At 51.3% G+C, this 12,669-nt stretch overlaps 2 protein-coding genes across 3 annotated transcripts in view; one reads left to right on the forward strand and one right to left on the reverse strand.

The window, feature by feature from the left end:
- The first annotated feature begins 2,274 nt into the window (after nucleotides 1–2,274).
- LOC113210724 (uncharacterized) overlaps nucleotides 2,275–12,669 on the forward strand; it is a 14,821-nt gene continuing 4,426 nt past the window's right edge. The window contains exons 1-3 of the mRNA XM_026428833.2: nucleotides 2,275–2,482; nucleotides 4,162–4,266; nucleotides 9,542–9,721. Of these exons, the coding sequence (XP_026284618.1) occupies nucleotides 2,339–2,482; nucleotides 4,162–4,266; nucleotides 9,542–9,721 (429 nt within the window). The 5' untranslated portion in view covers nucleotides 2,275–2,338. The remainder of the gene's footprint in view (nucleotides 2,483–4,161; nucleotides 4,267–9,541; nucleotides 9,722–12,669) is intronic.
- Nucleotides 5,110–7,338, reverse strand: LOC113210729 (uncharacterized). 2 transcript variants are annotated; one of them, XM_026428838.2, is made up of 4 exons: nucleotides 7,195–7,338; nucleotides 6,922–7,095; nucleotides 5,630–5,794; nucleotides 5,110–5,472 (listed from the first exon to the last, which is right to left on the reverse strand). In XM_026428838.2, the coding sequence occupies exons 1-4, from the start codon at nucleotides 7,273–7,275 to the stop codon at nucleotides 5,314–5,316; spliced, it is 579 nt and encodes a 192-aa protein (XP_026284623.1). In that variant the 5' UTR covers nucleotides 7,276–7,338; the 3' UTR covers nucleotides 5,110–5,313. The 2 variants fall into 2 exon arrangements, with proteins under 2 accessions (XP_026284623.1, XP_026284624.1); XM_026428839.2 differs by having other exon boundaries at nucleotides 6,922–7,119.

Raw genomic sequence — 12,669 nt, forward strand, 5'->3', positions numbered from 1 at the left:
TCCTGTGCCCCGCGGCGCCCCCTCGGGCCCGGTGCAACGGTACGGTAGGTCGATGGCCGACCGGCTCGCGGCAGTCGGGGGCGGGGCGGAGGCGGGGATGGGGACGCGCCACAGACCCACAGCATCACTCCGACCCGGCACAGCCCCTCTCCAAGAGTTCGCTCCCTGCGCGCGCTTTCCGGACCGCAGACAGACAGGCGGACGGCGAGTTTCGAGTTTGTTTCCCGTCGAGACGAATTCGTGCACGGCGCACGACTCGTGTACCTCGCCCCTCTCCCGTTATGCCAAGGAAAAGGTATATGTGACTTCCAGTATAACACACGGCTGTAAGGGCGGGATCATCCAGAAAGCACGTCCGTCATTCGTCGTGACAAACCTGCCAGCAGGTTATGCAAGCTCTCATAGCGCCTGATAGATAGGCAACATTTTGCCTGAAGTGCATGCGCGTAGTGCGGGAAGGCCTACCCCTAGCCTAGCAGGCGCCGAGATCCCGTAATTTGACGAATGGATCTGAGAATAATCGGACGTACTCTCTGGACGATCCCTGACATAAACAGCGCCCCGAAAATGAAGATGAGCGAACAGGCCAGTTGCCAGTTCGAATTTATTCGAACTCAAACAAAACCAGCCCCAAAATAATCGAACCAAGCCGAACCTTAACGACAACATTTCCTTTCAAACGAACAAAACCATGGCGCTTATATTCTGCATCATTGCAACAGGGACGTCTATAATGGTTACATAAAAGGCTCGGTATATGGTCCGGCTGACAGGGGTGGTGGGGTTGGGGGCGGTGCACCGTGGGTTGCCTACATACAGGCTTTTTTTGTGACAGGTCCTTCAAGTATCCTTTTTACAACTGTCCAGTTTTCTGCGGGTGTAGTGTTACGAGACTGGCCGGCCTAGATCGCAGGTGGCGCTCGCTCCTCGGCCTCACATGCTCGGGGTGGGTCCCGGGTCCCCTATCTTCCTCCAGCCTCCCGGTTGTAATGGATCCCGGTGATGAGGCTCTGCGGCCCGGCCTCGCGAGGAGACGGTCCCCCCCGCCGGCCAGACGCGCGCTTTATCACGTCGACACGCGGGCCGGCCATCTGCGGCCCCTCCGAGCCGCCTCCCACTGCTGCAGGTTGTCCGGCGGGCGCCACATCGCCACTCGACACATACACAGGGCCCAGCAACATAACAGACCGTAAATTGCGTGCCAGCTGTGCTCAGCGCGCGGGGCCGCACCCCTCGTTGGCACCCCTGTCTTTTCCCCCCACCCTCCCACCCCTTATTTCTCTCTCCCTCTCTCTTCCCCTCTCTCTCTCCCTCCCTCCCTCTCTCCCTCCCTCTCTCCCTCCCTTCTCTCCCTCCCCCTCTCTCTAACTCCCTTCCTCCCTCCTTCCCTCCCTCCCTCTCTCTCTTTCCCGCCTTTACCATCCCTGCCTCTCGCCAGCGTCCTGTCAAGACTCCAGTCCCCGCTGCCCTCCGCATGATGCCCCGTCCAATCCACCCCGTCGTCGCCGCTGTCACCTGCCTCCTCCTCCTACCCCCTCCCCCACCCTCTCTCCTCTCCTCCTCTCCCCACGCTTGATGTATTTATGTGCAGCAGCGTGCACGCCGCCCGTGAGTGGCACTTGTCATGTCCGCCTTCGTGGCCGCTGGTGCGCTGCGGCCGCGTGCCACACTATGTCGCCATGTCGCCTCTCTACCTATTACTTTATGTGTTCGGCGACGGTGTCTATCTACCCATCTGTGCGTCAACACTGAAAAGGGCAAATGCTGCCCTAGCCACACCTTTAAAAATTTTAGTGTCGCACCCAGAAAAAGTGGTTCTTTAATTACGGCAAATAGTGCTTAAGAGGAATATGGTTATGGTAATGAAATTTTAACCCCTAATTGTACTGAATTCAAGCCCTGGTTGGGATTGATACAATACAAAAAAAGGGCAACTTTAAACGCGTCACAAAGGCATTAAACCTGCAAAAGGAAAGGCACTAATTCTTGTAACTACGCGAGCCTTTACGGTCTTTTCATGTTTTCTCATCGCTATGCCTTTAATCGGAGAGACTACGATGAAGGGTACTAAAATATTTAAAAAACAAAACAAATCATTCAAAAAAAATCAGAAGAAAAAAATCAGGAAAAATCAAGAAATTTCAGAAAAAAAAAATCAGGGAAGATCAACAAATTTTAGAAAAAAAAAAAAAGAAAAAAAAAATCAAGAAAAAAAAAACTTAAGGGTTTCTGGACCTTTCTGACCGTGTTCTTGTCTGTCTTGTCCTCAGGTCGGTCGCACGACGCGGCCTACACGCTGTTCCGCCTGGGGCAGCCCGCCGGCCCAGGGCTGCGCGCCATGGCCGAGACGGGACGGTCCGAGGTGCTGGAGGACGAGAACCAGGGCGCCGCCGGCGTGTTCGACGAGTTCACCGCGCCCCCCGTGCACTCCGGGGCCGGCTGGACGCAGGCCGAGTTCTTCGTCGACGGCAACCACTCCAGGGTGAGTCGCTGGGCAGGAGAAGGGTGGGGAAGGAGAGGCGATCCCCCTGGGGGATGGTTTTGGCACCCCCCGGTGTAGGGAAGGGAGGGGTGGGGGGATGAGGCGGGCTTAACTTTTTAATGCAAGTGTGGCCGAGGTGCCTGAGTCTGTTCTTATTACTTGAGTGGCACTTGAGCTAATTTGCCCCAGAACCGTGGAAATAGGGGGGGGGGGAGTGAGTGCGCGGAGAGCACCGGGGATCCCCGGCCGGTCGCCGCATGGCTTTGTCATGCAGATTCCCTGCACTTCTCTTGTTTTGTTTTTGACGACGCGAGAAGTCGCCCCTCTCTCGCACCCTCGCGGCGCGGGCGGGGGCGCGGCCCCCGCGCGTCCCCGTAATTGCATGGAAAGAGTTTCTCTCTCTCTCTCTCTCTCTCCTCATCGCTATATTATTGTTATATATTTTCATAAAAATAATAGAAGCAAAATGGGGGGAGACTAAGGACAGTCGAGGGGAGGGGGGAGGGGGCACCAGGGCCCGGCCGGCAGCATTCATAAAGCAACGCCGAGTACTTGCATACATAATTTATGGAGAGAGTGAGAGAAATGAAGAGAAATGGATAGAGAGAGAGAAATAGAGAGGAAGAGGGGAAGGAGAAAGAGAGAGACGGGCCCGCACCCGACCAACGAATAATCCCCAGTTGCGATTTTAATTACAGGCTGATTAATTATTGGCCGTCAATAGCTCATTATTCACGGGTCTGGCCGGGCCGGGCCGCCGAGAGGCTCATTTTCAGCCAAAGAATGGCCAGCCGCTTTCTCCCACGCCCGGCAGAAAACGGCCGTTTTTCCTCCGCTTTTCTTCTCCCGCTCCTTCTGTCTCGCTCTCACCCGCACCCCGACCGCGGCCGCACCCGCGCCATCCTTTTCTTGTCTCTCCTTCTCTCTGTCTCCCTCGCAGATTTTTTTCCCTATCCGGGGCACAATAACAACACACCCGATTTATTATGATTAAAAATGAAGCGGAGAAGACGGTTTGGCTGGGAGTGGCTGCCGGCTGCTCTGCTTCTTCTCCACCGAAAACTATATCGATAAATTTCTGCTTTCTTGGAGAGACACAAAACGAGGGGGAAATGGAGAGAGAAGTTGGCCTGCGCGCTCGCGCCGTCCCATCAGACGGAGTGGGTGAGAGGCGTCGCTGACAGGCGGCGTGCGCATCCTGACGTCTGGGCGGGGCGGGGCGGGAAGGGGCGGGCCATGAGTCATAACGCGAAGCAGATTCCATCTCGATGACGGTATTGAAGGATATCCGTGAAAAGTTTGGTGCGCGGGTCGGCTCCCGGGCAAGGAGTCAGGAAAAGAGAGGCAGGGAGAGAGAGAGAGGGAAAAGGGGGGGGGGGGTCTGCCTCGCTCGGTTTATCGCTCTCGACTGATGAAAGATGGAAATCTGGCGGAGCAGCAGACGCGAACAAATCGCGTCATGGAGCGGGCGCTCTTATCCATCTCTTGTAATGCTTTCGAAATTGGCTTTATTTCTGAGCCTCACGAGCGCGCCGAGCTCCCCTTTCTGGCCCCCCTGGCCGGGGCTCTTGGCCTACCTGCGTTCCGCCACTTCGTCACTCTCTCGCCCCGCCCTCGCGGCTTTGTCACTCTGCTTGGCCCCTCCGTTGCTTGACGCGATGTGCCCTTCCCTGCTGCAGGTGTCGCTGATGTCCCGGATCGTGCCGTCGCCGGACTGGTTCGTCGGCATCGACAGCTTTGACCTGTGCGTCGACGGAGGGTGGATCGACACCATCACCATCGAGGTTTGTACGGCGGGGTGTCATGTAGATTCACTCTCGATTGGCGTAGTTTTTGTTTTGTTTTATGTCTTCAAAAAAATTATGCCATAACGCTAAGAAAATGGTGGCCCTCCGCTCTGAAAACTCAAGAATGTACATTGATTGTATGCTGATAAATCAGCAATCATTGATGATTGCTGATATTTCTGTGGGCATGGCATGATTGCTGATATATCAGCAATAATCAATGATCACGTTTAGGTTTTTAGCTTATATTTGCTTTCAGGTGGACAACATTAGAAATTAGCATTAATAGATTCCTCGTGAAAAGAGCTTTCAAACGAGCTATTATGTGATAGGGTTCACTTTCGAAATGGCCCGCCTCTCGAAAATGTCGTTAATGTGAACCAAGTTTGTAACGGTCGATTTGAACCCTATCACATAGTAGCTCGTTTAAAAGCTCTTTTCACGAGGAATCTTTAAATGCTATCTAATTTCTAATGTTGTCCACCTGAAAGGAAATATCAGCTAAAAACCTAAACGTGATTTATCGCTGATATATCAGCAATCATGCCATGTACACTGATATATCAGCAATCATAAATGATTGCTGATTTATCGGCATACAATGTACACTTAAGTTTTCAGAAGCGCCCGCGCCAGGCCACAAAGCCGGCAGGAAAGGGGACCGCCTTTTCTCCTCTTGCCAGCGGCTGCTGCTGCTACGCAACACCGCTGCGCTCCAGACGGCTGGGTGCGGGCGCATCAGCTCTCCTTTGCTTTTCCCGCAGCCGCTACTTCGTTTGCCTTAGGCCCATGGGATATTTCTGTAGTAAGGGTAGTTCCAATAATAAAGCAAACGGAACATTTTCGTCCCAGGCCTGTTTGAATCATGTATTTGAATTTGATGAGCCCCGCGCAAAGGTGTGAGATATCGGGTAATGTGTACCAGGTGGCTGACTCACGTCGCCCACTTTCGTAGTTTTACTGTACCGCATGCACGCAGGTGAGCGGGTTGCGCACGGGGCCATAAGGAGCCGTTGGCAAATGAAATAGCCATAAATTGAAGTGCTACTCGAGCTTTGGAATAGTTCTTCCTTCTACTACCCAGCATGCGTATAGGTTTTCCGCTTTACCAACCATCATTCTGAACCTATACTGTCCGTAAGGTATGATCGGAAAATTTGGAAAAGTCCAGTTCAGTGGGGCATCATTGAACTCGTAAACTCCCTGAAAAAAAAATCATCAGATCTCACAGTTAAAATACTCTTGTGTTTGAAGTATGAAGCAGCAACAATTTTCACTGACTTTCCCAACTAAAGATATCAGTAAAATAAGTACATACGTTACGGTGTCACGAGATTAGACTTGAAGTCTAAGTACTCACAGGTTTAAACACGCACGCGCCTTTAACTTCTCTCTTCTTTAAAAGTAGCCCGTAAAATCCAGGACTATTTATTTTAAAATGTCGGCATGCCCCGTTGTTAAATTTAAAGACAAAGGCGTTTTCCTTCCACTGGTTGTTTGACCGAGTATCCGCAATTACTTTCAGCTGGAACCGGACGCAATCGATTCTTATTTCTGCATTTTGTGCGACGGTTGCTCTAAATGTGAAGCGCTCTTATTTCGTAATGAACTTGTCGTTTGACAACTTTAGGACGGACTTAACTTTCACTTTATAACAAATATGCTTTCAAACTACATTCTTTTTATCGTTGCGAAGAATTTTCGAATTTTGGAATTCAAACAATTATTTCGTATTGCAAAGGAATCCTTTGCACGCTGTCAGAATTTCTTCAAACTATTTGTACGCATTCCAAGCAGCAAAACCAGCAACTGCATCATATGACCTAAGTCATCTTGTCCCATCTAAAATGCGCCCACAATGCGCATTTTCGGTTGGAAACGCAAGTGTGTGAATGTCGTACACTTGTAGGTATCTGAATGCCCATATTCGTAGACTCAAGGAAGTATAGGTGTGAAGTTTCCTTTGAAATTCACACACTTGTGCCTCTATGTCTACGAATGTCGTTCACTGAAAAAAAAAAGAGATACCCTCGGCCAGCAAATATTTTTGCTGGTATTAGGACCGATAATCTAATAAGTTTATGGGATAACTGCATGAGCTATTCTAACTGATTTTGACTGCAGTAGTCGAATATTGACTCTGGAGCCAATAGTCCTACCATCTACATGTAGATGCATATTATCTTCCAGAGTCAATATTCGACTGCTACACGGAAAAAAGTAGTTTCCAAGCTATTGATTAGCTGTGATAGCTTATGTTGGCTATCCAGGCACTAATTAACTTTTCAGCTCTCACAGCTAAACATTTGCTGTGGTAGCCATGCATTAGTTGAGAAAGCTAATTACGTCATCCAAACCAGATCATGCAGGTTAAGCTGTTATTCAGAAGCATTAGTTCCCGCAGCTAATATTTGATTAGCACAGCAAAAGTTTAGCTTTAGCAGCTTAAAATTTAGCAAGTGTTTGGCCATCTAACATTCAGCTGGAGCAGCTGAGGATTTTTTTTCTGCAGAGGTCAATAAACCGTTAAAATAGCGCATATAGTTATTCCAGAAACTTGTTGGGTTATCTGTCTAAACACCAGCGAATGTATATTAACTGGCAGAGCGAATCTTTTTAATCCGTGATGTTTGAATGTCACCCATGTCTTACCCAGTCGCTGTTATCAAAACTTCCACTTGTAGCCGTCACATTGCCTGTGATTCGCTGCAACTCTTTTGGTTTAAGTGGGTTGAAGTGAGTGGCACGCAAATACCATCTCCAGGGAAGCGGCTGATTGTCGGATTCACACATGTAAAAGCGCTCCCCGTACGAGATGTAAGGGCCCTATTAGAAACAGAAAAGGGAAACCTGCTTGCCGTTAGTAAAACCGTCGGCATCATAGGCCGCATTTGAAATTCGCATTCAGAAAAGGTATAGCCATACTATCACAGAGTTGATAACTTTGCCGTGGATGCCCGCTGGGCACATGAGTGCTAGAACTACGAGCACGAGTGTGCTTGCCATGATTCCCCGGATACTGTTTGAGCAGAATCAGTGATAAGTGGATGCGAGCTCAGTGAGAGCAATTGCTGCGGCCATGCGAGACCCACTGGTGACTAGCTGGCGTGCTGGCGTGCGAACACAACAATGTAGGGCAGAAAGCAGGTGATCAGTGGCGGGATAAAACGCTACAATTCGCGGCACAAAAGGTTTCCAACGGTATTTCCGGTGTTGGTCTAGATACGTACGTCACAGATACAACACCTTTAACCCAGAAAACGCCATTCAGTCTTGATTTTATAATAATATACTAATGATTAGGTGGATTGCTTCCTTTAATACGAACCGAGTATGTATACTATTCTTTGTAATACACTATTGTATTAAATTAGAATGTTACATACTAAAGTTAAGTATGTTCGGTTAGTATGTGACATATTAATATTTAGTGTGTAAGACCCCTAATCTAAGAAAAAAAGAATACCGACTCGGCCAGGGTCATCAGATAATGAGACGTAATAACGTGGATTTTAAAAGAGAAAACGATTTTTTTATTGGATTCCGTGTGTGTTCTTTACCGGAGTAAAGCGAAATGGATCAGCGACCCACCTCATCTCAGGTAATAAAATGATGCAGCGCGTAGAACACTACACAATCATAGGTAGAAAACGTTGCCGCACAAAACTAAGGAGAGTTGGCGGGGACCCTGCGTCTGTCTTATAGAGCTTACAAAGTAAAATTAAATTTTAGTTTCATTTCAAAATTTTAGTTTAATGCAAAAAATAGTGTTTGTAAGAGACGCCATCTTGCGGCACACGCAAAAAAGCCTGTTCGCTGAAATAGCAAACTTCAGGTCCTTGCGTTTTGCTGTTGCAGCAAACACATTTTTGTTTTCGCTGTTTCAGCAAAATGTTTTGCTGTTTTAGCAAACTGTTTGCTGAAACAGCAAAACCTTTTGCTAAAACAGTGAAAACAAAAATATGTTTGCTGCAACAGCAAAACGCAACTACCTGAAGTTTGCTATTTTGGAAAACAGGCTTTTTTGCGTGCAGTTCCTAGTGGCCCACAAGCCCACAATGATTTGTGAACGATAACAAAAAAGTCGCATTTCCTATTTTTTCAATCTGCATCGAAGGTTACAACATTTTGTTTCAAAATTGATCGGAATTGGTACTAGAACTTGTACACATTTATAAAATACGGTCATCCAGAGCCGAGCCGACAATTGTCAAAATGACGTCAAAATGGTAGCGAGATTGAGCCGAGGATTGAGTCCATTTTGACCTCTATTAAGGGTCATTGCATTGACGAGTTTTTGACGATTGTGTACCATCGGGTTGGGTTCGTCCGGCTGCCAGGCTAACTCGTGGGCTTTGGGCCACCCGTGCGCGATGACGTATGAAAGGAGTCAGGTGTAAAGCTGAAGCTGGCAATATCAGATTCGTTCCAAGAGTCAATATGCAGTTGGTTGCGTCTTTTACACTGAAATGTTCGCTGCCTCGACTAAGTAGTTTGCTGAGTTAGCGAAGAATGTTCGCTATGCCTATACTAGCATACATATTAGCTCTGACAGCTTCTTATGCTAGGCGTAGGCGCCTACATGCGACATGCGCATGCGACAGCCAATGTTTTTTTCCCGTGATAATTTCGCATTTTTGATGGTTTGTGAGCTTTGCGGGTACACGGAAAAAAAACCTCAGCTGCCCTAGCTAAATGTTAGCTGTCCAGGGACTAGCTAAATTTTAATCTGTTAGAGCTTATTTTTTGCTGTGGTAGTCAAATATTAGCTGCAGGAACTAATGCTTCCGTATAACAGCTTACCCTGCATGATCTGGTTTGGATGACGCAATTAGCTCTCTCAACTAATGCGCTGCTACCGCAGCAAATGTTTAGCTGTCAGAGCTTAAAAGGTTAATTAGTGCCTGGGCAGCCAACATATAATCTACCACAGCTAATCAATAGCTTGTGGAACTTATGTTTTCTTGTGTAGAAATGATTTTAGACCGTTCTCAGGTTTGTTTTCTAACCAGTTTGCCGTCAAAATTCCCTAAAAATATGAGGCAGAAAAAGCGCACCGGGTAGTGCTCTCCCGAATCAACCGGGGACTTCACGGAAAAATGTTTCCTGTGATACCTTAAGCCACTGTAGGGCACGGTAGGGGGTACTTCACTCAAAAAATCAGTTTGCTTCCCTTAAAACAATTCAGAAATAAGGTTCAATTACAGATAAAAAAAAAGTCAAGTTCGTTGTTTAAACGCCACAAAACGTTTGCCTTTTATCTCTTGCCTAGGTGGACCCGCTGGACGCGGGCACGGACAACGGCTTCACCTTTACGGCGCCCAACTGGCCGACGGAACCGCAGGGGGTGGTGTACCGCATCACCAGCACGCACCCGCAGCACCCCGCCGGCTCCTTCTACTACCCGTTCCTCAAGCGGCTGCCGGCCATCGCCACCTTCCAGTTTATCAAGGTGAGCCAACTATATCGGTCGATATTTTTAAACGGACTCGTTCCTGCCAGACAGGAGGAGGAGCGTCATGGTTCAACACACCTGTTGAGCAGCTCCACACCCACGCCCGGCTACTGAGCATCAATAGGCACCTTGCTCTCTGAGTAGTAGTCTAGCCGTGGGGTGCTGCCCAGCGCCCACGCCAAAAATTGTGTTCAAATATAAAAGTAATGATCAATAGGCTAATGCACAAAAATATCACGCAAAAAGACGCATTAACAAACATTCGATACAACAAGGGCGGCAAAATTTTCTTAACCGTGAGTCCGTTTTGCAGTTAACAAGAATTATTTTTTTTAATCCGTGAGGTTGCCCGTGGCGTGTATTCGTTGGACTGTCTCACAAAATGCCGTACTCCCTGCACTGTGCTAAAACCTGCTTTGGAATTGCGAACCAGGAACGATTTTCCTTTCGTCATTCGAAGTAAATCCTTCGCAATCGTGAGTGCTATTCACTCTCGTTCGGATGCGCATTTTTGTCGTACACACTACTTTAGAGCGTTTTATTTGTAGAACTTACCAGAAAGAGAGCGGGCACAAAGACGAGATGGCGGCAACCAACTCCCATGCGGCGGGCGCCTGCAGACTCGAGGGTAGGCAACCGGCTGCGCGCCCGTGCTCGCGTTGCCTATGCTGACCCTGCAGGTCCAACTCAATAAGACCCCGCCGGCCCAGCCCCTCTCCTCCCTCACTGACCCCTGCACGGAGCTGGATGTTGTCGGACGCGGGCTCTACCTCTCGATCCTGACCCGACCCCCCCCCTCCCCCTTCTCCCCAAAGCCTCCACCCCGCACTCGGCGCACTCCTTCACGGTGATAGGTTACCCAACCATGAAATAACCATTCACATAAATCTCATTCCGACGCACAAAGACTGGCTGCCGTCACCCCCTTCCCTCCCCTCCTCCCCCAACCCCCTCCCCCTCCTCCAACGCCCTCCGCCCTACATGCTACGCCACGCACCGCCACGCCCCCGAGAAGGGTGCGCGCACCGCACGGGGGGGTATTTTTGGGTTGGATGCACTGCCGCGCGAGTTTGTTTGGATTTAGCTTTTTTTTTTCTTTAAAAAAAAAGGGTGTATAGGTCGCTATAAAAGGAGTAAAAGTGAAGAAAAAGGAGCGTGCAGTCCGCGGGATGTGCATAAAAAACGCGTCGCTTACACGGGCGAGTTGATCGCGACATTGGTGGAAGGGAGGGAGGGGGGGGGGGGCGCTGACCGTGTGTGTGGCCCTTTTTATTATATTCCATCGCCTCTGAGCGGGGACCCCGCGCCCCTCCGTATTTTATTTTTTTTCGCTCGCAGTGTACCCTCTCGGGAGAGGCGAGAGCCCCTCGCGCCTTATCTGTTTTCCTCTCAGTGTTTGTCTCTATTTACGACCGCGTCTTAAAAAGTCCCGCGCCTAGCATCGTCACGGCGCGGCGCCCTCTCCTTGATTTATCGCTCATCGAGAGAGGGCGAGAAAGAGACGGAGCGAGTAAGACAGAAAGAGGGGGGAGGAGCGAGACGAACAGAGAGAGAGAGAGAGACAGGATCCTTCGCCTGATTTTTTTTATCGTTCGACATTCCCTTGCTTCTGCTCCGCCCGCCCCGGCCTTGGTTGGTGCGGGCCCGGCTCGGTTCCCTTCGCCCATGACTGCCGCCCTGCCACCGCGCGATCCCCATGACTCCCCATGGCCGAACATTTCTCCCCATGGCCGCCCCCATGGCCGCCCCCATGGCCGCCCCCCTTGGATGGCGGGGCTTGGTTTGGCTTAGCGGACGCCGCGGTGGCGCGCAGAGCTTAGGGTCTCTTGATTTATGGGTGTGAAGGAGTCTGGGCAGCGGGCCTGGCCGGTCCGGTCCGGCCGGGCGCAGCGGAGGGAACGGCCGGCTGGCCGGCGGGGCGAGGGTTCAAACACCGCCCGGCTCGGCGCAGCGGTCGTGGGAGGAGAAAAAAAAATTGCCTACTCTTTCCTGGGGCGCCGGCATGGGCACTGCGGGAACCAAAAGGGGTCTGTAAACCTTACCGAGTCAGATGTGTAGATACGGTCGCGCTCGCCCCACCACCCCGACCCGGCGGCCTCCCCCTGTGGGGTCGGGGAGCCCGTTAGGGGCGTCCCGGGGGCCACCCGTGGCCCTCCTGGAATGCCTTCACCCCTCACGCCCAAATTACGCCCGTCTTTCAGCCCGCCCCGCCTCGCCCAGCCTCGCCCGGCCTCGCCCCCCGCCTCGCGCACTTTTCCTCCAACCCAGCATTGTGAATTGCAGAATCGGAGCTTCGCGAAGCAGCGCGGTAACATCACGGCTTAGCGGGACGGGCGTGATGCCCTGGAGGCGCCCGGAGAAGGCGGCCCTGGAGGCGGCCTGTTGTAGTGGGAACGAGATTTGTGCCGCGCCTCCTGCCTGCTCCCCGCGCGCGCCTCGCCTCTATTCTACTCCTGGCGCCGCCCGCCTCATCTGCCCTGCCGCAGCCGCCGCTCACCTCCGCTCTTTTCATCCCCTTCCCCTCCTCCCTCCCTCCCTCCCTCCCTCCCTCCCTCCTCCCGCCACTCCCCCGCCGCCATCCGTCTCACGTATCGTTTTGTCCGCGGGCCGCACGGAGGAGCCGCGCGTGGCTGCGGCAGCCTCCTCTGCCTCTTGGAGAGAGGTGGATTTATGCCCTGCGGTTGGCGGCGGCGGCGGCGCTGCTGCTGCAAGACACGGGCACGTCGGGGGCAGCTCCAGCCTCCAGTCCTCCCGCGCCGCCCCCCATTGTTGCCAACTGGATATCAATTACCCCGTCTTGATTGCCGGCCCGCTAGCGGCACATCCCCTACAGAGGGGTTGGTACGACTGCCGTAGGAGAGCACGCTGCGGGGTGTGCGGGTGCGGCATTTAAGAAACGTTGTCACCGGCCATGAGGACGGATGGTGCACGGGAGGCGGGGGGGG

The sequence above is a fragment of the Frankliniella occidentalis genome, unplaced genomic scaffold (assembly GCF_000697945.3).
Source record: "Frankliniella occidentalis isolate FOCC.00 unplaced genomic scaffold, Focc_3.1 Scaffold2, whole genome shotgun sequence".
In the NCBI taxonomy this organism is placed as follows: domain Eukaryota; kingdom Metazoa; phylum Arthropoda; class Insecta; order Thysanoptera; family Thripidae; genus Frankliniella; species Frankliniella occidentalis.